The 26807-nt window shown below is 54.0% G+C and overlaps 1 protein-coding gene across 11 annotated transcripts in view; it reads right to left on the bottom strand.

Annotated features, from left to right (window-relative positions):
* TRIM9 (tripartite motif containing 9) overlaps positions 1–26807 on the bottom strand; it is a 61662-nt gene that overhangs the window by 21806 nt on the left and 13049 nt on the right. For all 11 annotated transcript variants that reach the window (XR_004240683.1, XR_004240682.1, XM_032111500.1 and 8 more), the window contains exons 2-3: positions 5333–5428; positions 4784–4906 (exon numbers count right to left, since the gene is read on the bottom strand). Coding sequence is in view for 9 of the 11 variants with exons in the window: in XM_032111500.1 (XP_031967391.1) it covers positions 4784–4906; positions 5333–5428 (219 nt within the window). In the remaining 2 variants the exon portion in view is untranslated. The remainder of the gene's footprint in view (positions 1–4783; positions 4907–5332; positions 5429–26807) is intronic.

Consider the following 26807-nt stretch of genomic DNA (forward strand, 5'->3'; position numbering starts at 1 on the left):
GCTCACACGGAGGCAGCCCAGGGCAGCCTGTTCCAGGTGAATCCAAAGCTGCAGCTCTGTCCCAGCCCTTCTCTAACTCTGTGATCCCCTCAGGGATCCAGCATCATCCATCTGGAGAACCAGGCCATAAAACAGCATTCTAATTTCAGCATCTCTACAGCACAAAAGCCAAGAGCAGAAATCCACGTTGCCTTCACCAGCACTGAACTGTTTTTAAGGCAAAAAAAAGAGGGATCTTTGGTTGGAATCTAGTGGGGCTTTGTGGCTTTAAAGGAGAAGTGGGATGCACACTTAATGACTTTGATTAGTAAAATTAAAGGTTTGAGAAGTAAGACCTAAACATCTCCCACACATTTGAAGGCCTGGTCTAAACCCAGCAAGGTCAGTGAAGCCAGAAAGTTTTCCAAGTGGCCTTAAGCCACAGAATCCTGGGATTCTCCTCATGCATGAGGGATTTCTGCTCCCTGGGAGCCCCTGTTACCCCAGTAATGAAGAGTTTGCTGATGGAGAGAGCTGGAAGGGAAATCTGGGAGCTCCTCAAGCCTTGGACTCATGCAAGGGGCTGTGCTGGGCTGAGGGGCGGCCTTGGGAGGCCTCGAAGGACTCACAGGAGTCACCAGATTCCCAGGAAAACCTGGCACATCCACATGGGTTTTGAACACATCCAGGGATGGTGATCCCACTGCTGCCCTGTGCAGCCTGTTCCAAGGCTGGACAACCCCTTCCATGAAGAACTTTTCCCTCAAATCCAATCTAAATCTCCCCTGAAGCAACTTGAGGCTGTTCCCCTTTATCTGGGAGAAGAGCCTGACCCCAGCCGGGCTCTTCAATGGCTCAGATTTTGAGGGGATTTGGGAAGCTCCACACATTTTCTTTGTAGTCATTTTTACCAAATACCATTTTTACCCCCCTTTAGGTGCTAAATAAAGCAACAATCAGAACCTGGCTGCTAATTCCAGCCTATAAAAAGGGGGTTTTGTGCTCTCACAGCAGTTCACCACGACCTTAAAATAGGACAATTCTTTCAAGAGCTTTTCTTCCCGAGATGACATTGACTATAATTTACATTTTAATTTTAATCCAGCTCCTGGAAGGCAATAACATCTATGCTCAGCTCTACTTAAGTGTCTTCCTCCTCTCTTTTAGTACTGGGGTGGATAACATTTCAAGGCACTCAACCTTCCCAGTGCCTGGGATGAGTCCTGCTGGGAATGTCACGTGGAGGACAGGAGCCTCCTCACCCTGGGTCACCTGCAGGGCCGTGGGGATGGAAGGTGGTGTCCCAGGTGCTGCTGTGCTTCACCACGGAGCTGCACACCCAGATGGAAAAATCCCAAATGGAAAAATCATCAGGACAGATCCTGGCAAGGTTTGATTGTGCTGAATCCCCCAAGCAGAGCTTTCCAGGTGGGTGTTTCCATGGTGACTCAGGAGAGGAGGCTCAGGCTGGAGCTGGGAAAAGCAGAGCTGCTGTTACCACCAGGAACCTGATCCAACAGGAACACTGAGTTCCCCTGGAAAATCCTGACTGCAACCTTTGAAGAAGGAGCAGCATCTCACCTCTGGAGATCCAGTGCCATGGACAGGAGCCCCTGGTGAGCGTTTCCTACGTAATTTGCTCTCCTGGGAAATGTGGCAAATGCTGTTTTCCTGAACAGCCAAAGCAGCCTGGAGGAATCATGGAGCCAAGGCATCCCATGGCCTGAAGGCTGGAAAATGACTGGAATGGTCCATAATGCTGCTGAGAGCTTAAGGAGGTGCACCCAGAGCTCAGTCTGTGTGTGGTGGGCTGAGGAGAGATTTCTTCCTGGGACAACACCACAGGGAAGCCTCTGTGTCCCCTGCACAAACCTGCCTGTGCTGGAGGACATCATCCCTCGGGAAAGACCCCACTGCTCCTCTAAAAACCGGGACCAGCAGTGAGAAGGACAGACAAGAAGGTCTGTCCTGCAGGTGGAGCAGGCCCCTGGCCCCACTGCTGCTCCAGATGTTGTTTTTTAAAGCCCAGGTTCTTCTCAGCCTTGAATCCGACTGCAGTGGGAGGTTGGAGAAAGGCAGGGAGATGTCCCTTCCCAGTTCGTGTCCTCACAAGCCTCTCCCTGCTCTGGAGTAATTAGTGCTGGCCCAGAGTCAGGCCTGGATTTGTGCCTGCCTCCACGGAATGTGTGTCAGGACAAAGCAGGTCAGTCCCAAAGCCAAGCCGACCCCAAATCCAGGCGCCACACGGAGATGGGAACTTGGGATGGGAACTTGGGCCGTGTCCTGAGAGGCGCCCGTGGCCCCATGCCAGGGGCAAGCTCTGTCCCCTGCTGTGCCTCTCCTCCTGCCTGCCACGGTGCCAGGATGGCCAATATCCCACTGGGCAGGAGCAGCAGCCCACGGAGAAAGCGGCTCCAGGACAGCAGCCAGGACCCTGCGGCTCCCTGCCGGCTGCTGGAGCAACCAGCTTGGATCTGAAAGGGCTCCTTGGCCACTGCCAAGGCTCACTGGTCACTCTGGCCACTCACCTCCTCGGGTGAGATGCTCCAGGACAGGGCAGTGACAAGTGGACACACAGGATAGGCCTGGAGGCTCTGGATGGGCCTCTGTGGGAAGGGGTGAAGTTCTCAGCCCGAGTCAGCGGCCAAAAGTGTCCTGTGCTGATGTGGGTATCACCCAGGACAAGCCCCATGGTCCTGCAGGATTCACCCTGGGTCCCAATTCCACATGAAGCACAGGCCAGGAGGTGACCTCTTGCTTATCTGCAGATGGAAATGGGCCCAGGGTCATCTCAGTGTAAATCACTGCAGCTTCACCCACGGCAGTGGGAACTTTAGATGAGATATGAGGAAGGAATTCTTCCCTGTGAGGGTGGGCAGGCCCTGACACAGGGTGCCCAGAGCAGCTGGGGCTGCCCCTGGATCCCTGGAAGTGTCCAAGGCCGGGCTGGATGGGACTTGGAGCCACCTGGGATAGTGGGAGGTGTCTCTGCCCATGGCATGGGGTGGCACTGGATGAGCTTTAAGGTCCTTCCCAAGCCAAACCATTCCATGATCTACCAGGGCACCACAGAGCCCTTCCTGCCCTTCCCATGGCACGAGGAACTGCAGGAGCTTCAGGGAGGGAGGCTCCAGGGCTGATTTAAGAGTCCAGTCAGGAACCCAGGGGCTGTTTCTTGTTTGAAGGACCAGGCCTGGCTGATGACAAAGCCCAGCTGATAACGAGGGTGGATGGGGTGGGATGGAGGCCACAGGACAGCAGCAAGCAGTGGGATGCAGATCCATGGATGGGGCAGGAACAAGCAGTGGGATGCAGATCCATGGGATGCAGATCCATGGATGGGGCAGGAACAAGCAGTGGGATGCAGATCCATGGGATGCAGATCCATGGATGGAGCAGGAACAAGCAGTGGGATGCAGATCCATGGGATGCAGATCCATGGATGGAGCAGGAACAAGCAGTGGGATGCAGATCCATGGATGGGGCAGGAACAAGCAGTGGGATGCAGATCCATGGGATGCAGATCCATGGATGGAGCAGGAACAAGCAGTGGGATGCAGATCCATGGATGGAGCAGGAACAAGCAGTGGGATGCAGATCCATGGATGGAGCAGGAACAAGCAGTGGGATGCAGATCCATGGATGGGGCAGGAACAAGCAGTGGGATGCAGATCCATGGATGGGGCAGGAACAAGCAGTGGGATGCAGATCCATTCCTCCAGCCAAAAGCCTCCCGGGGTTGTGCTGAGCAGGGAAATTGCTTTGTGCTGCCCGGCTTTGTGAGAGTTTAATTAACCATGGCCCGAGGGGGATGAGGGAAGGGGAGCCCACCAGGCACTGGGGGTCCCCTCTGTGCCGTGGCTCTTTGGGGTTGTGCTTTGTTGCTGGGAATGAGCACTGATGGTGGGCTCGGCCCCACAAAGCTGCCATTGTCCCTCTCCCCGTGGAAATGCCCTCGTGCTGCCCATGGTCTGCACTCAGAGAGGACTGGTGGCCTTCTCTCTTGTTTTAGGCAGCTCCAGGAATCTCTCTGGGAGCCTCCTGGGTGGCCCAAAGCAAGGTCAAGAGACACAGAAGTTTCCAGGCAGAACACTGAAATGACCTCGGGAGAGGGACCCTGGGATCACAGATGTGGGTGTGACACCCCTCAGCTGGACCCCATCACTGATGGCCAGGGTGCAACCACCTTGTCCAGCAATTCTGGCCATGGCTGCACCTCTGACTGCTCCCAGGTGAGATCTGGTCCTTTCCCTCCCTTCTCAGCCCCAAATCAGCTGGACAGATGTGGTGACAGCGGGAACGACACAAACCAGGAGCCCGTTCCCACAGCTCCCACTGAGTGGCACCTCTGCTCCCCCAACACCAAAAATCTCAGCGCCACCACCTCCCCGAGGCCACGAAAGCACAGAAATGGGAGCCAGCCCTGCTCCTGGTGACATCTCGTGACACCAAGTGGCCCAGGAATTCAGCAGAAGTTACGAGCACTCAGCATCCTGCGGGATCATTCCAGAAGCTTGGGAGCAACATGGGACGTGAACAAAGTCGTCTTCCATGCTGTACACACGGCTCTGCTGACCTAAGGACTAGGAATGAACCCAATAATGGAATACTTCAGTGGGAATCACCTGGAGGAAGGAACACTTTGCTCAGGGACACATTGGGAGCGGGTTGGGCACCTGCAGCAAGATGGAATTCATGTGGAAAAGGAGTGGCTTCCCAGTGACCTCCCCAACAAACTGCATCCCAGTCCTCATTCCCACCCAGTGCCAACCCTGCAGGAAGCTCTCTGACCACCCAGGCCCACCTTCAGCTTGTGCTCGTGCTCCTTGTTGACCCGGGACAGCAGCTGGGCTTTCCTTCTGTTGAGGGCGTCGATGAGGGCGTCACACTGGGCCACCAGGCAGGCCTCGAACTCCACACTGTTCTCCTGTGGGGCAGAGAGGGAGTCACAGCCCAGGGGACGTCCCCAGTCCAGCTGGAAAACTGGATTTTCCTTTTTAATGGTGCCACACAGGTCATTCTTGCATGTGCAGCTGCACCACTGCCACCCACTAATTAATCCATAGCACTGGATGTGGGATCCTTACGGCCTTGGATCGTGGAAAACGTGGTGGTGGCAGGCGAGGAACAGGTTTGGATCTACCCATGGTAGAGATGGGAAGGGCTCAGGACTCTGCTGCTCCCTCCACGACGCCGGGAGCAGCAGTTTTGGGGAGGGTTCAGGGGGGGTAATATTAAAAGTGAGGTGTGGATTCTTTTGGAAGAGCACCCACCAATCCAAACTTGGGAAAAGGGATGGAGGATGGCTCATCCTGGTGGGAAGGGGCAGTTTCTCAGCCTGGAGACACAGTACCTGGATTTGCTGCACCATGTTGCGGAGCTGGACCAGGAACTCCTTTGCCTCCTTGGCTCTGTCTGACAAACCATTCAGGGCCTGGGAGAGCTGGCTCTGCAGGACAAACAAAGAGCAAGGTCATCTCCATGCCCAGGACTCATCCACCCCCCTGGATTGTGTGGGATTTGGGCTGGGGGTGGGCTGCATCCCGCCGAGGTGTCCGTGTGTCTCTGAGTGCGAGGAGAGGAGAAGGAGGGTTAACCATCATCATGGATGTCCTGGCTTCGGGAAGGAGATATTCCATGTCCACCTCCTCCACGGGCTTCCCTGGGCGATCAGCCACACCCACCCTGGGTCTCACAGTGAGCCAGTCACTCCCTGCCCTGGATCTGTGTCCTCCAGGGCATCACCAAAACTCCTGTAGGATGTGACCCACGGCTGCTGGGAACACGGGCCAGGCCACCCGAGTCACACTGAAAATCACCCACACCCTCCTGAAAGCGAAGGGAGAGAAGGTTCTTCCTGCAAAATACTGACTGCTCCTTCTCCCTTTGGGGTGGGAACACCCGGCCGCAGCAGAACGAGGTAATAACAATCATTATGCTCATCAAAAGCTTTTTCATTTTCACGGCACTTCCCGGACACTCACTCAGAAATCTTCCCGACCTTCCCCTTGTGCCGTGATTCCAGCAGGAGTGATTATCTCAAGAGCTGGGCAAATCACTCTCAATGATTTTCCTCTGGGAGAGGTTTTGCCTCTTTTGTGGGCTGCAAATCGGCTGCAAACACCCCGTGGCTTTTGAGGGGGGATCTTTCTTTGTGGCAGACACAGAAGGGAGCTGGGAAGGTGGCTGATGTCCCCAAATCTCCAAAAACCCACCGTGCCCACCCCTCCTGGGATCAGGATGTGGGCACTGGGCTGGCTCCCATTCCCAGTGGTGCTGTGCCAGTGTGGGAGATGGGAAGTGAGAAGGCAGAGGGGTCCGCTGAGGTGCTGCTGGGCTGAAATCAAGAACAAAACCCAGCACTGCTGCCGAGGAGAGCCAGCGGCAACCCTTTAATGGCCTAGAAAATAAGGGCCCAGAAAATGACCTGGCTGCTGCTGCTGCTTCCCCAGGAGATGTTAATCTCACCCAAGTGGTTCCTGCATTTCCTCTGTAATTTATGGCGCCCGAGTCGTTAGGATGTGGAGCTAATCAGCGAATGCATCTCTAATAAAAATGGGATTGCTAAGTCAGCTCAGCAGGTCCCCCCATCCCTCCTCCCTCCCCCAGCCAAGGTCAGAGCCCTGCAGGGACAACGCAACCCTGCTTCTTCCAAAGCCTCCATCACCCTCCTCAGCCCCCACACGGCTCCAGCCCCGCTGGGTTTGGGAAGATGCCCCAAGCCCAGCAAGGTGTTTTGCTGAGAGCTGTTCTGCTCCAGGGCCCCGGTCCCTGATAACACAGGCAATTAATGGAAAAAATCAGCAGGGGTTGGTTATGTTTACAAGCTCCTCATTAAAATTGCAGCATGTTGGGTTGGTTTTTTTTTCCTTTGAAGTCTTTAGAAGGTTCCCCCCCCTGCCCTCCCCATTAACATGAATTTCATAAAGGGGATCTTTAGATCAACGTAATTATTTGAGGCTTTCCTAATGGGGATTGTCATAGGTTAGCAAGCATAGTCCCGGAAGGGACGTCCTTGCTAAGGGGTGCTTACAGCTTCCTCTGGGAACTGATAGAACCTATCAGCTGGCCAGTTTGAATATGGACAATTCTCTAAGCCACTTAAAGTTGTGACCACCTCTGTGATCCACATTTAAGAATAGGCAAACTCCCCCTCCAAGCTCTCTCTCGTTTCCGGCGCTGGGACAGGTGGCTGCAGGCCCCGTGTGGGGGCCAGCGGGCCCGGCCAGGCCCTGCTCGGGCCAGGCCGGGCCGGGCCACGGCCATCCCAAAGCCGATGGACCTGTTCCAGCCATGGAACCCCCCCCCACTGCCTTGCCGTGGGCAGCCGGAGCGGCTCGGCTCTCCCCCCTCTCCACTTCGATAAGAAAAATTCAACATTCCAGCTGCAAAGCTGCAAGGCCGAGGTGAGATTAACCCTTTTACTGCTGTGAAGAGCTGAAAACCCTGAGGGAAGAGAGAGAGGAGATGCTTAAAGCTGAAATTCTGTTGTGAAGCTATGATATATCAGAGTATCCTGTTGTAATTTCATGAAGATATGGGGGGTGGAGTGTTCAACTCGTAAGCAAAAGCACCTGCGCTGAGATAGGCAGATGCTGATGCAGCTGTAATTTCATGAGAAGTTTGGACAGGGAGAGATGAACCAGATGAGGACTTTTGCTCCAAACGGGAAAGGAGAAAACCTCAGTCCGTAGAGATGAACCAGATGAGGACTTTTGCTCCAAATGGGAAAGGAGAAAACCTCAGTTCCTAGAGATGCTCCCAGAGATAGTCCTAAAGATGAAGATGATGAAGACCCTTTGCTCCCAGGGAAGGAGAAGGGCCTCTGTTTTTGTTTCTGAACGGCTCAACCTTAAAATTGTACCCCAAAAAACTTCAAGAGTGGACCCTCGAAAGCAGTTGCGGGAAAAGCTGCAAGTCGGGGGAAAGGACTCACACGCAGGCAGAGAGACTCCTCTTCCTAAATGGACTGAACAATATTTGGAAGTGGGCGGCTGTCTCGTTGTGATAATGTTTTCATAGCATGAGCAAGAAGAGACTTCTCTTTCTAAATGGACTGAACAAGGTTATTATGGAAGTGGTAAACAGACTGAACATCTTAAGGGTTGTCTTTGAACATTGTCAGTGGGAGAAGGGAGGAAGGTGGGGGGAGGAGGAGAGTTCTGAAGGTGGTATAATTTTTTTCCTCTTGTAGGTCTGTTAATAAACTTCTTTATATTCTTTCAAGTTTGGTGCCTGCTTTGCATTTCTCCTAATTCTTATCTCACAGCAGATAAACAGTAATGAGTATTTTGGACCAAACCACTACAGGATGCTTCTTAAAAGTGGGCTTAAATTGAGTAAGAGCTCTGTGGTGCCTGTGTGTGTTGTCCGTGGAAGTTCTTTCCCCACAGACTCGCAGCACAACTGCTCCCACGGTGCAGAAAGCTTGGAGCCTCCCAAAAAAAGACGGCTCATCACGTCAGAGCATCCCTGCCTGTGGTCTCACTATACCCCCCTCTCAGCTCAGCCCTTCCCTCTGCTCTGGCTGTTCTTGATGCCTGCAGTGCCAGTGAGGGAGGGGCATCATCTGCCTGAAAAATGTAATTTTTCCATAATTTTAAGGCCACTTCCTACATATAGGTGGGCACAGGTTGCTCACTGGACACAGGAGCTCCAAGGTTTGGCTTCGTCCCCATCTCCAGGATGGGTCCCCCTCATGCTGAGGCTCTCCCGGAGTGGAAACACATTCCTGGACTCACTCCCTTTGAAACAAACACCTGCCCAGCCCTCCTGCTGCACCCCTGCTGCTCCTGGCCAGAGCCACCCTGCTGGGGGCTGTGAAACATCATTAACAAGGTTAATTAATGCCACGCACCCGACGGGATCCGCAGGAATTCCATGGTGGATTCATCCAGGGCACTGACAATGTGATCCACAACCAGGTGCCACGAAAAGCAGAGTCCTGCTGGTGGCTGTTACCACGTTCATAACCAGAGGCTCTGGGGGGAATTAATGATGGATTGGGTCTGTAATTCCTACAGGTGCCTCCCGTGACCCCTGGAGCAAAGCCAGGCAGTCTAGCAGCTCCGAGATGGATTTAATCACCAGACACTGATGGAAGAGTCACAGGATTCCCACAAGTGTGTGATCTAAGTGGGAGACTCAGGAGGAATCACAGAACCCCAGAATGGTTTGGGTTGGAAGGGACCTCAAAAACAACCTCGTTCCAACCCCCTGCCATGGGCAGGGACACCTTCCACCATCCCAGGTTGCTCCAAGCCCCAATGTCCAGCCTGGCCTTGGACACTCCAGGGATCCAGGGGAAGCCACAGCTTCTCTGGGCACCCTGTGCCAGGGCCTCCCCACCCTCACAGCCAGGAATTCCTTCCCAATATCCCATCCATCCCTGCCCTCTGGCACTGGGAAGCCACTCCCTGTGTCCTGTCCCTCCAGGCCTTGTCCCCAGTCCCTCTCCAGCTCTCCTGGAGCCCCTTTAGGCACTGGAGTCCTTCAGAGGAAACAAGATCTGTCAGTATTTCTGACACACGCTGGAAGGACTTCCCCTCTCTGCAAAAAACTGGAACGTTGCACTTGGCATCTCCACGTGACGACAAAATCATGGTGGCTTTTTTGGGGTCAGAAACCTTGCTCTGGGGACACCATCCAGGGGATCATCTAGTGGGCCTGGCAGCTCCCATGTGCTGGAGTGGAGCTGAGCCCAACCCTCAACTAGAGCAGGCAGGGGAATTAATGAGTGTGAAATGAAGAAAAATCCCATTTACCAGCGCCTTAAAATCAAGGGAATTTGTCCTTTGCGGAAAGCTGCCCTCCTTTTTTCAATGCTCTTGTTCCAGGGCAGTAAGAAGAGACCTCTGATTCACATTAGCATTAATGGCAGCTAAGCATTTAAATCTCTGTCCCCAGAGCACTTAGGAGAGAATCTGTCCTCTCTTTGTGTTCACTAATAGCTCCATAACCCTCCTCCTTCCCAGGCACGGCTGACAAAGGGATTTCTGTCACTCTCTGATTCTCCCTTGTCCCAGCACAGGGATGAGAGCAGCCGGTGCAGATGGGCTGAGGGCTCAGCAGGGCTGAGCAGGCTCCAAGGAACAGAGAGCAGCATCATTTTAACTCTGCGTCGCTGGAACTGCTCTGCTTTTCCTCCTGTACAACCCAGCTGCCAGTGATGGAGCTCATCCACACTGACTTGGAGGTGAGGAGGGAGCTGGGCTTGTTATTTTCGGAGGCACTGGGTGCTGGATGGGTGTGACAGCTGCACCTGGCACACCGGGAAAAGCCTGAACTTCACTGGGGTTGGACACCAGCAGGGGTGAGGAAGCTGCTCCCATTTCAAACCCCAGCTCCTTTGCAGGCTCTGGCACTGGGCAGGATCATAAAATCACATAATTGCTGAGGTTGGAAAAGCCCTCTGAGATCACGGAGCCCAACTGTCCCCCAGCACTGCCAAGGCCACCACTGCCCCATGTCCCCAGGTGCCACATCCACAGGGCTTTGAAATCCCTCCAGGGATGGGGACTCCACCACTGCCCTGGGCAGCTGTGCCAGGGCTGGACAGCCCTTTCCATGAAGAGATTTTTCCCCAATATCCAATCTAAACCTCCCCTGGCCCAGCCTGAGGCCGTTCCCTCTCCTCCTGTCCCTGTTCCCTGCGAGCAGAGCCCGACCCCCCCCGGCTGCCCCCTCCTGTCAGGGACTTGTGCAGAGCCACAAGGTCCCCCCTGAGCCTCCTTTGCTCCAGCCTGAGCCCCTTTCCCAGCTCCCTCAGGAATTCTCCAGCCCCTTCCCAGCTCTGTTCCCTTCCCTGGACATGCTCCAGCCCCTCAATCCTTCTTGTTATGAGGGGCCCAGGACTGACCCAAGGATTCAGGTGAGGCCTCAGCAGTGCCAGCACAGGGGACAATCTCTGCCCTGGCCCTGTGGCCACACCATGGCTGGTACAAGCCGGGTGCCTTTGGCCTTCTTGCCCACCTGGGCACACCTGGGCTCGTGTTCAGCTGCCGTCAACCAACACCAAACCTCACCCCAAAAGAGCTCTTAGCATCACACCAAGAGCCCAGTACCTGCTCTGACACCCCAAGCATTGCAACCAGCCCCTGTTTCTTCACTCTTTCCAACCAAATCATCTCCCAGCCAGTTCTTCCACTGGAGCATCCATGTGGAAGTAAAAGAGGAGAGGAATACCCTGGCAGGGAAAGGAGCTGTTCCCAGCTGTTCTGCTCCTGCCCTCCAAAGGATGAGGAGCTGTCACAGATGCTGGAGTTGAACTCATGCGAGTCTCCTTTAATTAAAGCACAGGACCTGCAGCCTTTGAATCTTGAGGCCAGCTCCCTGTACGTGATGCCTGACTAATTAAAATGGGATGTTTAATTAAAACTTGCATTCAGTCAGGAAGTTGATGAAGCTAAACTGCTGCTAATTGGCTTTTGGCTCCAGTCACGAGAGCTTGACTTTTGGATTCAAGGCTGCCTCTGGAAAGAAACCAGGAGCTGCAGCCTGGGCTGACCTGGCCCTTGAGACTCGAGGGGTCAGACAGTGCCATGTCCTGGGATCCTGGAGGGGCTGCTCCTTGTGTCCTGGGATCCTGCAGGGGCCAGGCCTTGGACACTTCCAGGGATCCAGGAGCAGCCACAGCTTCTCCGGGCACCCCGTGCCAGGGCCTCCCCACCCTCACAGGGAAGAATTCGTTCCAATATCCCATCCATCCCTGCCCTCTGGCAGTGGGAAGCCATTGTCCCTTGTCCTGTCACTCCAGGCCCTTGTCCAAAGTCCCTCTCCGGCTCTCTGGTCCAAGGCCAGGTTGGATGGGGCTTGGAGCAACCTGGTTTAGTGGAAGTGGGATGGAATGAGATGGTCCTGAACATCCCTTCCAACCCAAACCATTCCATGATTTTGTGATTTTACGATCTCCGCTGCAGATATCTGTAACTCTGAGCCAAAACAGGTGACAGGAACAGGCCATGGGTCTGAATTATCCCTCTTCCAATCATCCTGCTGCTGAGCATTGGACATAGCTCCAGCTCAGTTTTCCTGGCTTCCCACAAGAAGGATGTTCTCCCAGCCTGCCAGAAAGCTGCAAATCAAGCAACAGAGGAGCAGCAGGAATTTGTCATCAGGACACACAGACAGAGCCAGGTTTGTGAGCACAGCTCCCGGGTGCAAACTCCAGGAGAAAAAGGAATCTTCAGGAATGGATCCCACTCCCCTGCTGCATTCAACAGCGGCCTTGGTTCTCCTCCTCCTTCACTGCAGTTATGCTGGGGAATCTGGGGTGTGCAGGAAGAAGATGAAATGTAGATCCTCAGGTGGAGCAGCCTGGAGAGCAGCTCCATGAGGGAAGTGTGCCTTGGGCTGGATGCTCCTGCTGTCCCTGCCCAGCCTGGAGAGCAGCTGGGATGTGCAAAGCAGATGATCCTCCCCAGGGCCTGGATCTCTGGGGCAGGCATCTGTACAGGGGATTATCCTGGGGGCAACATTATTGCCATGGGAATTAATTCCAGGCTGTGCAGAGCAGCCCCTGTGCCTCTGGAAAAGGCAGGGATGCCACTACACCCACTCCTGTTAATCCTAGAACTGGTGGGTCCTCCTGGGGGAAGGATGCAGCTCTTTCCCTTTGGGAAAACCCCAGGCAGAACCTGAGGAGGGAGGACATCCCAGGTGGGGACACATTGGGGTGTGTCACCTCCGTGGTGGTGACACCCAGGTGCAGCTCCCCAAGGACCCCCAGCCCATCCTTTCCACAGTGGAGGGATGGGGTGGGTTTGGGATGCACGATGGGTGCAGAGCATCAGCCCTCACCCCTCTGCAGGGCTGAGGGCACCCCTGGGGACCCAGACTGTGTTTTGTGCACAGGGAATTGTCCTCCTGCAGCCCCCTCCTTTCTGTTTCCCACCCTTTGCCCCATCCCTGTGCAGTAACACAGCAAACTCACATTCCCAAAGCTGGCAGTGGGAAATCTTGCTCCAGAAGGGACCGTGGACCAAGCTAGGACGAAGGCAGTGGGGAATTCAGCTGGGAAAAACATTCCCACCCCCTCTGCCAGGCAGAGCTGGGGGAGGCCATGCAGTGGGGTTTGCCCCATGCCAAACCCCAAACCCAAAGTGCTGCTTGCCAGCTGGTAAGATTTTGTTAAAGCCACTTACTTTTTTGATAACATTGATAACGCAACAGCAAAGAGCAGAAATCACTGCCAATCCCTCAGAATTTGGAGGCTTTATCAGCTCAGCCCAGGTGGTTTTTATTTATTCCCACCAGAGTTACTGTTCATCGAGGTGAAACCTCGCACCCGTCCTCCCCTGCAGTGAGGAGCTGCGGGTGTTTGGTTGGATTTGGGGAGAGCTGGGCATGGCCAGATCCCCAGGAGCAGCCCCTGGAATGTCCCTGCAAAGGGGAGAGAGAGCTGTGGACACCTGCCTGTCCCACAGGAGCCTGGATGTCACCAGGATGCCTGCCCTGACCAACCCCTTCCACACGTGGCTAAATCTGTGTCCATTTCCAGACCCAAGCCCCGTGTCTGCGGGATTTTTTTGCTGCCTTAGGATGCCCTAAACTCCTGTGAGGTGATGCTGGCAATACCCAGGCAGAGCTGCAGCCCCCAGCCCCGACGAGCTGTCACTGGGGTGCACAGATGGCCCCGGCCTGGCTTTGTTCAGGCAGACACAAGGGCCCTGTATTCCCTCGGCAGGCAGAACTGATTCAAAAGCTCCAGCCTGGAAATAAAACAAGGATATATTCTTTTCAAGCATGACCTTACTAAAACCCTTTCACTGCCTCTCCCATGTGGGATTCCCTGGCCCTGGGCAGGCACGGTGCTCTGCCTGCTCCCAGCCTTGCTGTGGGCCATGCTGGATTTAGTGTTTTATTCAGCCTGGTCACAGTGACAATCCTGCAGCACTGGCAATGTCTGTCATCCATCTGTCCTTGCCTAGGCCCAGCTGGCTGCCCAGAGCCCCTCACCCCACACCCTGACCAGCCCTAGGTTTTGGGGGTCCTCCCTGAAAGGAGACTTTTAATGTTTTAAGAACGCCCCGCTGGGACTTGGCCGCCGAGGCCTGCACTGGGGACGCTGCTGGAAGCAGGAGATTTAGGGTAAAACCAGCAATTCTTCTCTTGGCATGGATTTAAAGGCATATAATAGCTATGTCAGAGCTGTGAAAGAACAAGTCTGGCCTCCAGACCTCCTGCTAGGAGCCGTGTGGATGAGGGCTTGGCTGGAGTGCGTGCGATGCTGAGGGGACGGGTCACACGCTGCTTCTTCTGTGCTGAAATGAACAGCAAAACGTTTTGCTCCTGCTGTGAATCCTTGTGCTCACTTGAACCTGCCATTCCCTGGCTCCCAGGCCAGGCCAGCTGGTGCTCTGCAGCCTGCAGTGGTTCCTCAGCAGGATTTGGGAGAGGCCTGGATGAGGAGAACCCCCAAATTCCAGCACCCCTGCTCTTTTATGCTACGTCTTTGAGGGGCGAACCAGGCACGCAAAAGTCCCCAGCAGAAGAGACAAACCCAAGTAAGTGGCCTGAGAGATAACACCCTTCCAACACCCTGGAGACACCAGATGAAGTTATCAGATTCCAATGAAGCACCAGTGACCTTGCACACCTCACGCACTGCAGTGGGATCCAGCTTGGTTTAGCGTATCCCCCTGGAAAAGGGCAGCTCTAGGATGATTCCTTGCAACCTGATGAGTCACTGAATCATTAAAGGTTGGAAAAGACCTCCAAGATCATCAAGTCCAACCTTCCAGATTGGCTGAAGCTGAGAGAGGCCAGTTTTGCCCTCAGGGACATTCACTGTGGATCACTCCTGTGATTTTCTTGGCTGTCCCTGGTCCTTGGACTGAACAAATACCGGAGTTATGGAATGTCCTGGGCTGCTCCTGACTGTGGGGATGGATTAAAGATTCTCTGTCCTTGCTTTGATATAGGATCTAGTCTTTGCCTCGATTTTTAGGGAGAAGAAATGTAAGCACCTCGCAACAGCCCTTTGATTTTGTCCAATTAATCCCAGGTTTGCTTCATTAACGCTCAACAGCAAACGATCTTAGCTTTTCCCTGCCAACACCCGACACAGGTCCCTTTGAAAACACAGACAGAACTGCAGGATCTGTCACAGGGATGCTGAGAAAAACTCAGCTGGGAGCTGCTGCTCTCCCACGGGTACAGAGAGGGGCAAACAAGGTAAGGGGAGGAACTAAAAACTACAAATACTGATTTGTTGGGTGACTTGGTGATGAGGTTCACTCTCCATGTTTTAGGAGAGACAATTCGGTTGTGTCCCTGAGAGGAGCTGCTGCAGGCCTGCACACACACAACAGGGTGGAAATTCAGGTCAGGAGAATTCCAAATCCATGTGGAGTCTGGCTGGTTTTGGGATCTGAGCCCTGGCAAGAAGGCCCCCAGCTTTGCTAGGGGCTGGTTCATGCAAGCAGGGTGGGAATAAATTCCTTCCCATTGTTCCTCGTGGGATAGCTCAGGGCAAGGTGGCAGCCAGGAACTCAGCTCCAGCTGTACAGCCTACAGAGACACCTTCCACTATGCCAGGCTGCTCCAAGCCCCAGTGTCCAACCTGGTCTTGGACACTGCCAGGGACCCAGGGACAGCCACAGCTTCTCTGGGCACCCTGTGCCAGGGCCTCCCCACCCTCCCAGCCAGCAATTCCCAATTCCCAATCTCCCATCCATCCCTGCCCTCTGGCACTGGGAAGCCATTCCCAGTGTCCTGTCCCTCCATCCCTTGTCCCCAGTCCCTCTCCAGCTCTCCTGGAGCCCCTGCCAGGGACTCTGAGGTTTCCCTGGAGCCTTCTCTTCTCCAGCTGAACACCCCCAGCTCTCTCAGCCTGGTTCTAGCCCTTGGAGCATCTCTGTGCCTCCTCTGGACTTGCTCCAGCAGCTCCAGGTTCTTCTGATCCAGTTTCCTTGTTCAGCCTCCTCCACTGCCCCTTGTTTAATCCCAAACCTCCTGTAGAGGCAGCTCCCTCTCTGCTGTGCCCTGGGATGTCCCTGGAGGTGGCTGCTTGGGATTTCTCGTGTGTGCCACTCCACTGGCCCAGTGGCCACCTGAGCCAGAGGTGACTGCTGGACCCTGGGAGGGTGACCTAGAGGGAGACACGAGCTCTGCACCCCAGAGGGCATTGCTGGGGAAACAAAGGGAACCCTTGGAGCTGACCCTGGAGCTCAGGACACGAGCTGAGTCTTTAATACCTATTCCCTTACGTCTGCTGCACCGTGGTGAGGGGAATCCAGGGCTCTGAGGCTTAGGAGTGAAGGGAAAATGGCACAAGGAGCAGAGATCAGCTCTGAGAGGGATTTGCTGCTAAGCAGCCTGCTCAGGAAATGCACCTCCATTAATGGCCTTTCTCTGTAATTAAAGCCCAGCAAGGAATTTGTTGTTTCTTAAGAACAACAGGAGTGCTCTTTCCGTGGCTGCCTGAGATGGGGGAGATCTTCCTTGATGAGCCAGGTCCTTCTGACCTCCTCCCGAAGCTGACCTCTGCTTCCTGAGGCTGACTGTAACTGGATCCACTGCCTTGATTAGCTGGCACTAATGAGCAATATCGCTCTTGATATTTGCTGTGTGCTGACTTCCCCAGCAGCGGTGCAGCAGCCCAGGGGGTAACCCCATGGCAATAACCCTGGGTTTCTCCTGGGTGCTTCCTCAGGGCTGGTTCTACATTGGCAAGGGGAGCAAAGGCCAGCAGCTCTGGGTAAGGTGCATCTCGCTTTCCAGGGCACCAGGAAGCCAAATGTCTGCAGGTTCCCTTCAGAACAGGCTCTTCTTCTGGGTGTTTTGTCCTGGATGTCCGTCTGCAACGTGTCCTGCCCCTCATCATTCCCAAGAAAGGAAATCTGCCAGGATGTGCCTGATGGCAGCAGGCAGCCCCAGTGATGTCAGAATCCCAGACTGGTTTGGGTGGAAGGGACCTTAAATCCCATCGCATTCCAACCCCCTGCTCATGGGCAGGGACACCTCCCACTATCCCAGGCTGCTCCAAGCCCCATCCAGCCTGGCCTTGGACACTGCCAGGGATCCAGGGGCAGCCCCAGCTGCTCTGGGCACCCTGTGCCAGGGCCTCCCCACCCTCACAGGGAGGAATTTTTTCGTAATACCCAATCTAAACCTACTCTCTGTCTGTGTGAATCCATTCCCCCCTGTCCAGCCTGTCACTCCATAAAAAAATCCCCTCTCCATCTTTCTTGTAGCTCCCTTCAGATGACACCTACTTGCACACTCCCCTCATTTCTGACCAAAAACGACTCTTTCTAGCCAGGCCTGACCCCAAAATTTTCTCAGCTCAAGCAGGAAGCCTCAGTGCAGCTCTGTGGTGCCACTCCAGAACCTCCTCCAGAGCAGCCCATCCCCAAGGAGCTGCATCCAGGCCAGTTCCCCCAGTGCTGGGTGCGCTGATGGAGCTGTGGGGTGATCACTGTGCCCTGCTCTGCTCTCACCCACAGATTTCTGCCACTGCCCCTTTTCCAAAGGATCCCGGAGCAGGACTGGGTGCTCCATCCTTCCCCTCTGCGATTCTCCTCTCTTGGCACGAGGGCACAGGGAGCTCTCAGCAGGCTGGACACGTTCCCGTCCCCTCTCTTGTTTCCAGACCTCTCTGGATGGGTTCAGCCCTGCTCGTTTCACTTCCCTGTCCCTATTCCAGCAGCAGCTGCAGTTGAAAAAGGAAGCTTGGTGGGAATGTCCCACACAGAGGAGCATCCCAGGGCAGAGGGGTGTGTGCTGTCCCAGCCATGAGGGAAATGGGCTCCAAACTCCAGCCTAGGAGGAACAGGAGCCCAGGAACAGCCCTGGTGGCTGCAGTGATCGTGCCCACAGCACTGCCCTTCACCATGCAGGGCTTTGCTCCCTCTGAGGGCTGGGGAACAGCAAGGAGTGCTTAAACATCCCTTTCCATACATCCAGGAGGAGTGTGTGCAGGATGGAGTGTCCTTAGCTCCTCTGGAGAGCAGTGGAGGTGCAGCTCTGTGTTTATTCTGCCTGTAAAGCACCTCCAGCCAAGAACCAGCCCAGCTCCCCAGGGATGTGGCCGTGGGTGCTGATCCAGGAGAGCTCCCAGCATTTCCAGCAGCTCAGGACACTGCTGGGCTGAGCCTCACAGGGGGGAGGGAGCTGCAGGAGTCACTGCTCAGCTGTGACCTGTCCCCAGCCTCATTCATCTCTGGGAACACGGTGGCACTGGCACACAGCAAACGAGCTGAGTGCGGGGTGATTCGGAAATGCCACTGGCCACACGACAGCCACCGTGCCTCAGGGCAGCCACGAGGGACAGTGACAATGCCACCACCACCATGGGGCTCCTCCAGACATGCTGGGCACAGCTGGTAAAGGGAGCTGCGTGTTCCTTGGGAAGGATCTTCACTGTGCCTTTTCCAGCCAAAGGATCTCCCTGCTTCCTCCCACAGCCTCGTTACAGCCCATCAGAGCTGCCCATCCCTCCCCTGCTGGCACGCATCCCTTTGGTGTCTGCAGCCATCCACAGGGACACAGAGATGCTCCAAGGGCTGGAGCCAGGCTGGGAGAGCTGGGGGTGCTCACCTGGAGAAGGGAAGGATCCAGGCAGAGCTCAGAGCCCCTTGCAGGGCCTGAAGGGGCTCCAGGAGAGCTGGAGAGGGACTGGGGACAAGGCCTGGAGGGACAGGACACAGGGAATGGCTTCCCAGTGCCAGAGGGCAGGGATGGATGGGAGATTGGGAAGGAATTCCTGGCTGGGAGGGTGGGGAGGGGCTGGCACAGGGTGCCCAGAGAAGCTGTGGCTGCCCCTGGATCCCTGGAGTGCCCAAGACCAGGCTGGACATTGGGGCTGGGAGCAGCCTGGGACAGTGGAAGGTGTCCCTGCCCATGAGCAGAGGGTTGGAATGAGACGGGCTTGAAGACCCCTTCCAACCCAAACCATTCTGTGCTTCTTGCTATGGATTCCCACCAGATTTAGAATTTAGGGAGAAAAAAAAGATTTAGAGAGAGAGCAACCTCTCTCCATGACAAACACCGAAGCAGACTCCCACACAACACTCAGGAAACACTGAGCCATGGTCAAACATCTCAGCTCTTCCCAAGGATTCCCATGACATGAGAAGTAGGATGTGAAACACTGATGGTGACATGGCCACCCTTAATTATATCCTGGAGGCAGCAAATCCCTCTCTCTTCCTCAACAACCTGCTGTCATCTCCCTAAAACACCACGGCTCCACTTGACCTCCCTTCTCCTTCAGGCCCAAGGAATGCTGGAGGGTTTGAGTTCATCCAGAAGAAAATGAGCTCCTCAGGGATTGCTGCGAAATGCTCCTACTTATGCAGAACAAACGAGCACGGGGGGAACGACTGCCAGAAAAGGTCACGGAGCTTTAAACCCCTTCCAACCTCAACCCCTTCCAACCTCAACCCCTTCCAGTCAGGTCAGGGCTAGGGAAAGGGCTGGGTCCTGCTGGGTTTGTAGGACACAAACCAGTGCTGCATCTTTTTACTTTGAAAAACCTGGAGGCTGCTGCTGTAAGTGGTGAGGGAAGTCCCAGCAGGCAAACTCTGCCTCCTTAGACCCTGTTTTTCTCCATGGTGGATGAAAAAAACACGGAAGCAAAGACTTAGGGTGTGATCTCAGGGGTGAAGATCTGTGTCCTGTACAGGATAAAGGTGCTGGGGACAAAACAAGGCCATGAGGCTGTTGGGGGATGGGCACACCCACATTTTGGGTTAGAATTAGCACGGGAACACACAGATGTGGTCACCACCGCATGTGAGGGCCCAACATCTTCTCCTCCACCTCCATCCAGGCAGTGCTTGTGGTCCAGGCCCTGCCCAACACCCAGGGATGTGCACACTGCAGATCTGGCGCTTTCTGCCTTAAAACTCCATCTGCCTCCAATCCCATTAGTGCCTCCCCGCTCCGGTGGTTGCTCACACTTCAGCTCTCCCATCCCATTACTGCATTAAGGCTTTAAACCTGATTACAATGTTTGGAGTTAAATTTAAACCTGATTAACTGCATAAACAATGATTTTTTTTCCAGTCCTGGCCCTAACCCAGGGCTGAGAGCCCTGTGGGGCAACTCTTCTTCCTGCAGGGAAGTGTATTGACCATTCTTTTGTCTTGTTCTACAGCCTTTAATTACCATCTGGGTGCTGGAGTCAGGCACAGCCATAAACAGCCTTGACAGCTCGCCAGCATCTTGACTTTGCTTTGACATTTAATTGCCTAGAAATGCAAATTGTATTGGATTCTTCAGTTCTGAGCAGTCACCGAGGCAGTAAGGGAAAGGAACACATCCCATGGCTGTGACTGACCGGGTGGTGACCATCAAGGCTGGGAGAGTTGGGTGCTCAGCCTGGAGAAGGCTCCAAGGAGAGCTCAGAGCCCCTTCCAGGGCCTAAAAGGGCTCCAGGAGAGCTGGAGAGGGACTTGGGACAAGGGATGGAGGGACAGGATAGGGGGGAATGGATTTAAGCTGAAACAGGGAAGATTTAGGTTTGATACATGGAAGGACTTCTTCCCTGTGAGGGTGGTGAGGCCCTGGCACAGGGTGCCCAGAGAAGCTGTGGCTGCCCCTGGATCCCTGGAAGTGTCTAAGGCCAGGTTGGATGGGGCTTGGAGCAGCCTGGGATGGTGGAAGGTGTCCCTGCCCATGGCAGGGGGTGGGACTGGATGGACTTTAAGGTCCCTTCCAACCCAAACATTCTGGGATTCTATGAAGTCCCTCCACAGAGGGCAGCTCAGTGAAGCCCCTTCCTCCTGAACCTGGCCCTGATGTGGCATCCCGGAGCTCTGGAATCCATCCCTGCTCAGCCACAGGTGACCAGTGTGACACTGGGCACCTCTCCCAGTGCCAGCTCTGGGGCAGTGAGGTGGGCACTCAGTCTAAAGAGGCCTCAGGTGCTTCCCACAAAGGCAAAAGCCCACCTTCCAGGCAGCAGGAGCAGGGGGCTGATGTCCTGGCTGTCACCAGGCAGGTCCCACAGCCACGGCACCCCTGTGCAGGATGTCCCTGGCCATCCAAACCACAGCTCTCTGAGATCCCAGCCCGGCCCCTGAGCAGCAGCTCCTCATTTCACAGCCCTCTGCCTCTTTGGCTGCTGCCCAGAACTGAGATTTTACACAATTTACTCATGGATTTAGCTCAAGGGAGGTTTTTCAAAGGCGCAGATGGGAGATGGCATCTCATTCCCTTCGGCTGTGGATACACAGAGCTTCCCTTGGACAGGAGGAAGCACAAACATCCTCCAGCATCCCCACAAAGTGGCCTTGCACTCATCTCCTGGCATTTTCTAATGAATCCTCGGTGCTGCAGCCTCCAAGGATGGGCTGCTGTACCCAAAACTTGTCTGCCTTTCCCAAGGGAAGGAGCCAAACCAAAGGTCTCTCCTCTCCCACTCAAATCTTACCTTGGCCACATCCAAAGTCCTACAAAAGTACAAAATGTGGAATTCCGTGTGTGTTCCTTCTCGCTGCTTCTCTTAACCATCTGCCACGGTGAAAATCAGCCTGGGATGTGAAGTGGAACAGCATCAGCATGGAAGGGGTTGGAGATTTTTTAGGTCACTTCCAACCCGAACCATTCCGTGATTTTATGATTACAGCCTGCACTTGGTCATTTCCATCCTTGGCTCAAATCTAAATCAGCCTCAGGCCATCCTTCCCATTCCTGATGGGACGCTGGCTAACCCCTGTGGAAGGAGATGGTATTTGGGGTCACTATTCAGGCCATTGCCCACAGGCCACAACTCCCAATCCCGAAGCGGGAGAAAGGTAAATTTAACCCCATTTCCACTGCTAGGATTGAAGTGCCGAACTTCTTGCTGCACCCATGGAAACACAAAGCCTCCACCAGCCTGCTTGAGGCTTGAGGACCACCCCAATCCTCCTCTTCAACCTCCTTTTCTCCTCTCAGTGCATGCCCAGCTTGTGGCTTTTTCCTGAGGTCTCATTTTCCAGCCGCTCTCCACCACAGTTTGCAATCGCCCCCATCCCTGGGTACCCCACACCACCACCTCCAGATGAGGATGGGCTGACATGAATTTCCCCAGCATCCAGGACAGCTCACAGCACCTTTTTTGGGGTGTTTTTTGTGTTCTCCTTTGAGCCCTTCCATTGACTTGACCAAATAAATCCCTGTGCACCATCACCATCATCACCTCCTCAGGAAAATCCATCGCCACCGACCTGACCTCCAAGTACACAGCGAGCCCCTCCCTCCGCTTCCCTGACATGTTTTTAGGAGGATGTGGGCTCTCTTAAAACATCTTTTTTGGTGTTTCACTAAACATTGCTCTTGGGCAGGGCTTTAAAGCTTGTGTGCACCGGTGAGCTCCTGTTGAGCACAAAAGCCACACGTTGAACCTCCCGAGATGTTCTGCGTAAGGAGGATGCCCAGAGCCATCAGCAAAACACATTTCAGGGACCTGAGCATTCCCAGCAGCCTCCCTGAGCTCTCCCTCACATCTCTAGGAAACGGCAGCTCTGCCCAGCTGATTTATCCACCTGCTCAGCACAGCCACTGGAATATCTCAGCAGCAGGACATCAGCTAATTATCACTAATTTTATGCTTTCTGCTTTCAATAAGATTGCTGGAGTCACACAGCAGCAGCAGGAGGAGGAAGGAGGAAGGAGGAAAATATGGATGACCTGGTCTTTCTGCTTCATTTCTTCCCCCTCCAACAGGATGGGAAAGATAGGAAATGGTCCCTGGAGAGCATCACTTCAAATCTGTGTTTTCAGCCAGGAGCCTCTGGAAGATTCCAGGCAGCCTGAGAGACATGGAGATCTCAGCAGTAGAGCTGACAGGACACAGGGAATGGCTTCCCACTGCCAGAGGGCAGGGATAGATGGGATATTGGGAAGGAACTCCTCCTGGGAGAGTGAGGAGGCCCTGGCACAGGGTGCCCAGAGCAGCTGTGGCTGCCCCTGGATCCCTGGAAATGTCCAAGGCCAGGCTGGACATTGGGGCTTGGAGCAGCCTGGGCTAGTGTAAGGTGTCCCTGCCCATGGCAGGGGTGGCACTGGATGAGCTTTAAGGTCCCTTCTGACTCAAATCCCTCTGGAAAACTCTCCTTCAGTTACTGCTGCTGCTTCTGGGCAGAAGGCTGGACTCGAGCCCTCAGAGATCCCTCCTAATCTGAAGTTTTCTATGACCAAAGCTGTGTCACTAAAAAAAAAAAAAAGAGCTTTTCCCTGCCAGGAACATCTTTGCCTGAGCAGAGCTGCTCCCACCTTGTCACCCACTGGGGTTTCACTGTGGGGACAAAGCAGAGCAGGGCCACTGCCAGACCCCTTGGGCTTCACTCAGTCCTGCTCAGCCCTTGGGAGTTCTCTGCAAGAGACCAAAGGGAAGGTCCAAGGACCAGGATTTCACATTCCCTTTAAAGCAGGGCTTTAGAAATCCTTCCCATCACCATGGATACTGGAGCACCGGGAATGCACCGCTCACCACAGCCGGATTGGGTGGATGCTGGCAGGAGAACACACCTAGGAAGCTCAGCTCTCACCTCAAACGCAGGAAATCACAGCAAAAACACAGTAATTCAGCTTTTCTGCTCTGTTAACTCCTTCTTCCAGGCACTGGGCTCCGAGCCCCTACATCTGGATGCAAGCCTCCCAGGTTGCAAAGGGCTAGATTTGGGATTAATCCCAAAATGTGATAGCAACCAGATTGTTTTTAGTGCTGCAGATACCCATAAATCCAGCCTGGATTACAGAGACTCCAAAACACGGAGGGAACAGAGATGGGAAAACATCTCATTCCTAGACTGAGAATAAACAGAAGCCCTACCAGAGACAGGGCTCAGGAGGAATTTCACAGGCCCCTTTTCCTCCTCTGGCTGGGGGCTGGAAGTGACCTCAGGCAAACAAACCCAAGCTCTCTTTGGAAATCCCACTCCCTGGAGCTCAGAAGATGTTCTGAAGTGGCCTTTGGGAGCCTACACTGAGATTCCCAAGGAAAATAAACCCCAGAGAGAGGCACTGAGTGATAAAAGCATTGAAGGCAGCAGGAGATCAGGAAGGGTGCAGGGAAAGGAGGATGAGAGGCAGGGAAAGCACTGCACTGGATGGCTGAGGAGAAGGTTGTAGATCCATGAATAAAAAAGGAAGAAGAATAAACCAATAATCCTGGAAGAGCTGAGATAATGACTGCCTTTAAAGAAATGAATCTTTAATAAGAAGGGATGTCTGGCTAATTAGGAAGTAATGAAGAACTTGTCAGTGTTTCTGCAGAGAAGGAGGAGTGAGGGGGCTCCATACCCACAACTGGAGGGAATCCGAAGTGCTGGAGCAGTGATACATCCTGGTGTCACCAGGGAAGCCAGGAATGGGCTCACAGAATCAGTCATGATCGTTTATGACGAAGTGAAGAATCCAGGAAACACCAGGAGATGGGAGCGGGGGGATAATTCACATTTACTTCAGTAATAGGTTTGGGGTTTTTTTAGGGGAAAGTGCTTCCAAGACAAAAAAAAAAGAAAGAAAAACCCGGCTAAGGAGGAAAGGAGCCACAGGCACAGCTCTAAAAGAACATGGTGCTGAGGAGGCCAAGGCCACCACTGAGCCATGTCCCCAAGTGCCACATCCACGTGGCTTTAAAATCCCTCCAGGGATGGGGACTCCACCACTGCCCTGGGCAGCTGTGCCAGGGCTGGACAACCCTTTTGGGGAAAAAAATTTCTCCTAATATCCAGCCTAAATCTCTCCTGGTGCAACTTGAGGCCGTTTCCTCTCATCCCATCTGTGGGATGCCCACTCCACAGAGCTGGCTGCACAGCAGACCTGGCCCAGAGGGATTAGCCCACTGAGCTTGGGCTCATTAGCCCTGAGCTTTAATTAGCTCCCAGGTGGTCAGCCTGAGTGTCCCTGCCACGACCCCTTGGACTGACAATCCAGAGGCACGGGACAAGCCTGGATTTGTCCCATGGCTGCCCTTTGTCCTGTCTGTCCTGCCCAGCTCCGGGGCAGCCCTTGGGCTGTCACCTCCAGCCTCGGAGCACTGGCACTGCCAGGAGCCTCTGGTGGCTCCTCACGAGGGAAGTGAGGACAAAGGGTCTGCACACGAATGTCACAGAGTACCAGGGGTTTGCATAGAACTCTAAAATGTGAAGTTTGGGCTTCTTCCAGCAGCTTTTTCCAGTTTTTCCTTGGCTTTTCCAAGGTGAAGGCTGAGCCACAGGAATGCCAGGGCCTGTTCCTTTCCCTTGAAGGCTTTGCCTTATTTAAATGTGTTTCTGCTTAAACTTACAACCAGTTTTGAATACAGAAGGGAAAAGCAGCTCATTAAGCAAAGCTTGCCCAGGCCTGTCCTTCCCATCTTTCTCTCAAGCCCAGGGAAGGGGCTCCCAGCAAAGCAACAGAAACACTCCCAGCACACGGAGCAGCACCAGGAGCCAACAGCTCCCTGAGTTCCGAGCTCTCACGGGCACTTCCAGTGTGGAAAACCACTGAGGTGGGAGCTGTGTGCCACAGGATGAACCCTAAAGAGGCCTTGGACACTTCCAGGGATCCAGGGGCAGCCACAGCTGCTCTGGGCACCCTGTGCCAGGGCCTGCCCACCCTCACAGCCAGGAATTCCTTCCCAATATCCCATCCATCCCTGCCCTCTGGCACTGGGAAGCCATTCCCTGTGTCCTGTCCCTCCACCCCTTGTCCCCAGTCCCTCTCCAGCTCTCCTGGAGCCCCTTCAGGCCCTGCAAGGGGCTCTGAGCTCTCCCTGGAGCCTTCTCTTCTCCAGGTGAACACCTCCAGCTCTCCCAGCCTGGATCCAGAGCAGAGGGGCTCCAGCCCTTGGATTATGTCCATATCCCATCTAGGGCCATCAGTGTCTCATGGATTTAATTACAGACCATATTATCTGCCACTCAGAACACAGGCATCAAAAATAACCATCTCTAGATCAAGCCTGCCTCAGAATAAATACCTATTTTTCGCTGCAGAGCTGTGCAGCCACCACAGCCACCTTGCTTTTAAAATATTCTCCTTCAGGAAGACGTTGGTCGATGTATTTATGCACACACAGAATGGTGGAGGAAGCAAGTTGTTACATAAAGTGTTACATAAATTACCTACCAACTGCACAGAAATGCTCCCAGTCAAACTCCACCAACCTCACGCTGAAGGAATCAATCACTTCAAGTTACCACAGATATTCCTGACGTCCAGGAGAAATGAAGGAGGCAGAACCAGGCCTTAAATCCCACATTGGACACACTTTTGTGACATTACTTGTACCCAGAGATCTCCTGGCTCCTTCCCACTGTAACTGCAAATCAACTCGGAGACCCCAAACCAAGTGAACTATTTAGACCAAATGGCTGCAATAAAATAAATATTGATTTCATAAATGTTTTACCAAGGTTAAAAGCTTTTCCCCAGAGATGGAGATTAGGCACAAAACTCTGCTCTGGATCCCTGGGAAGTACATTTAGGAACGTTTTAGAGTGGAGTTTGAATCAGGCTAAATCAGCACAGGCCCCCTGAACTCCATGTGCAGCACATGCTCTCACCAGGTGATGCTGTTGGCCCCATAACCTTCATTATATTTAATTTCAATCAGCTGTATTTTGGGGCAGTACAAGGCAAGTGGATGTTTTCCTGGGTTCAGGAGCCCTGCTGGGATGTGACCTCTTCAGGAACGGCTGCATAAATACAAACCCCACGGGTAGGTTTTGTTTTAAATTACGCTTGTTTTATTGTTTGTAACACATTCACTGGGAGGGAACTGAGCCACGACCTACCTGATGTTAATTCTGAATAAATCCCAGAAAGGTTTGGGTTGGAAGGGGCCTTAGAGCTCATCTCATTCCATCTCCTGCCACAGGTAGGGTCACGTTCCACTGTCCCAAGTTGCT

Source organism: Corvus moneduloides, chromosome 6 (assembly GCF_009650955.1).
Source record: "Corvus moneduloides isolate bCorMon1 chromosome 6, bCorMon1.pri, whole genome shotgun sequence".
Taxonomy (NCBI): Eukaryota; Metazoa; Chordata; class Aves; order Passeriformes; family Corvidae; genus Corvus; species Corvus moneduloides.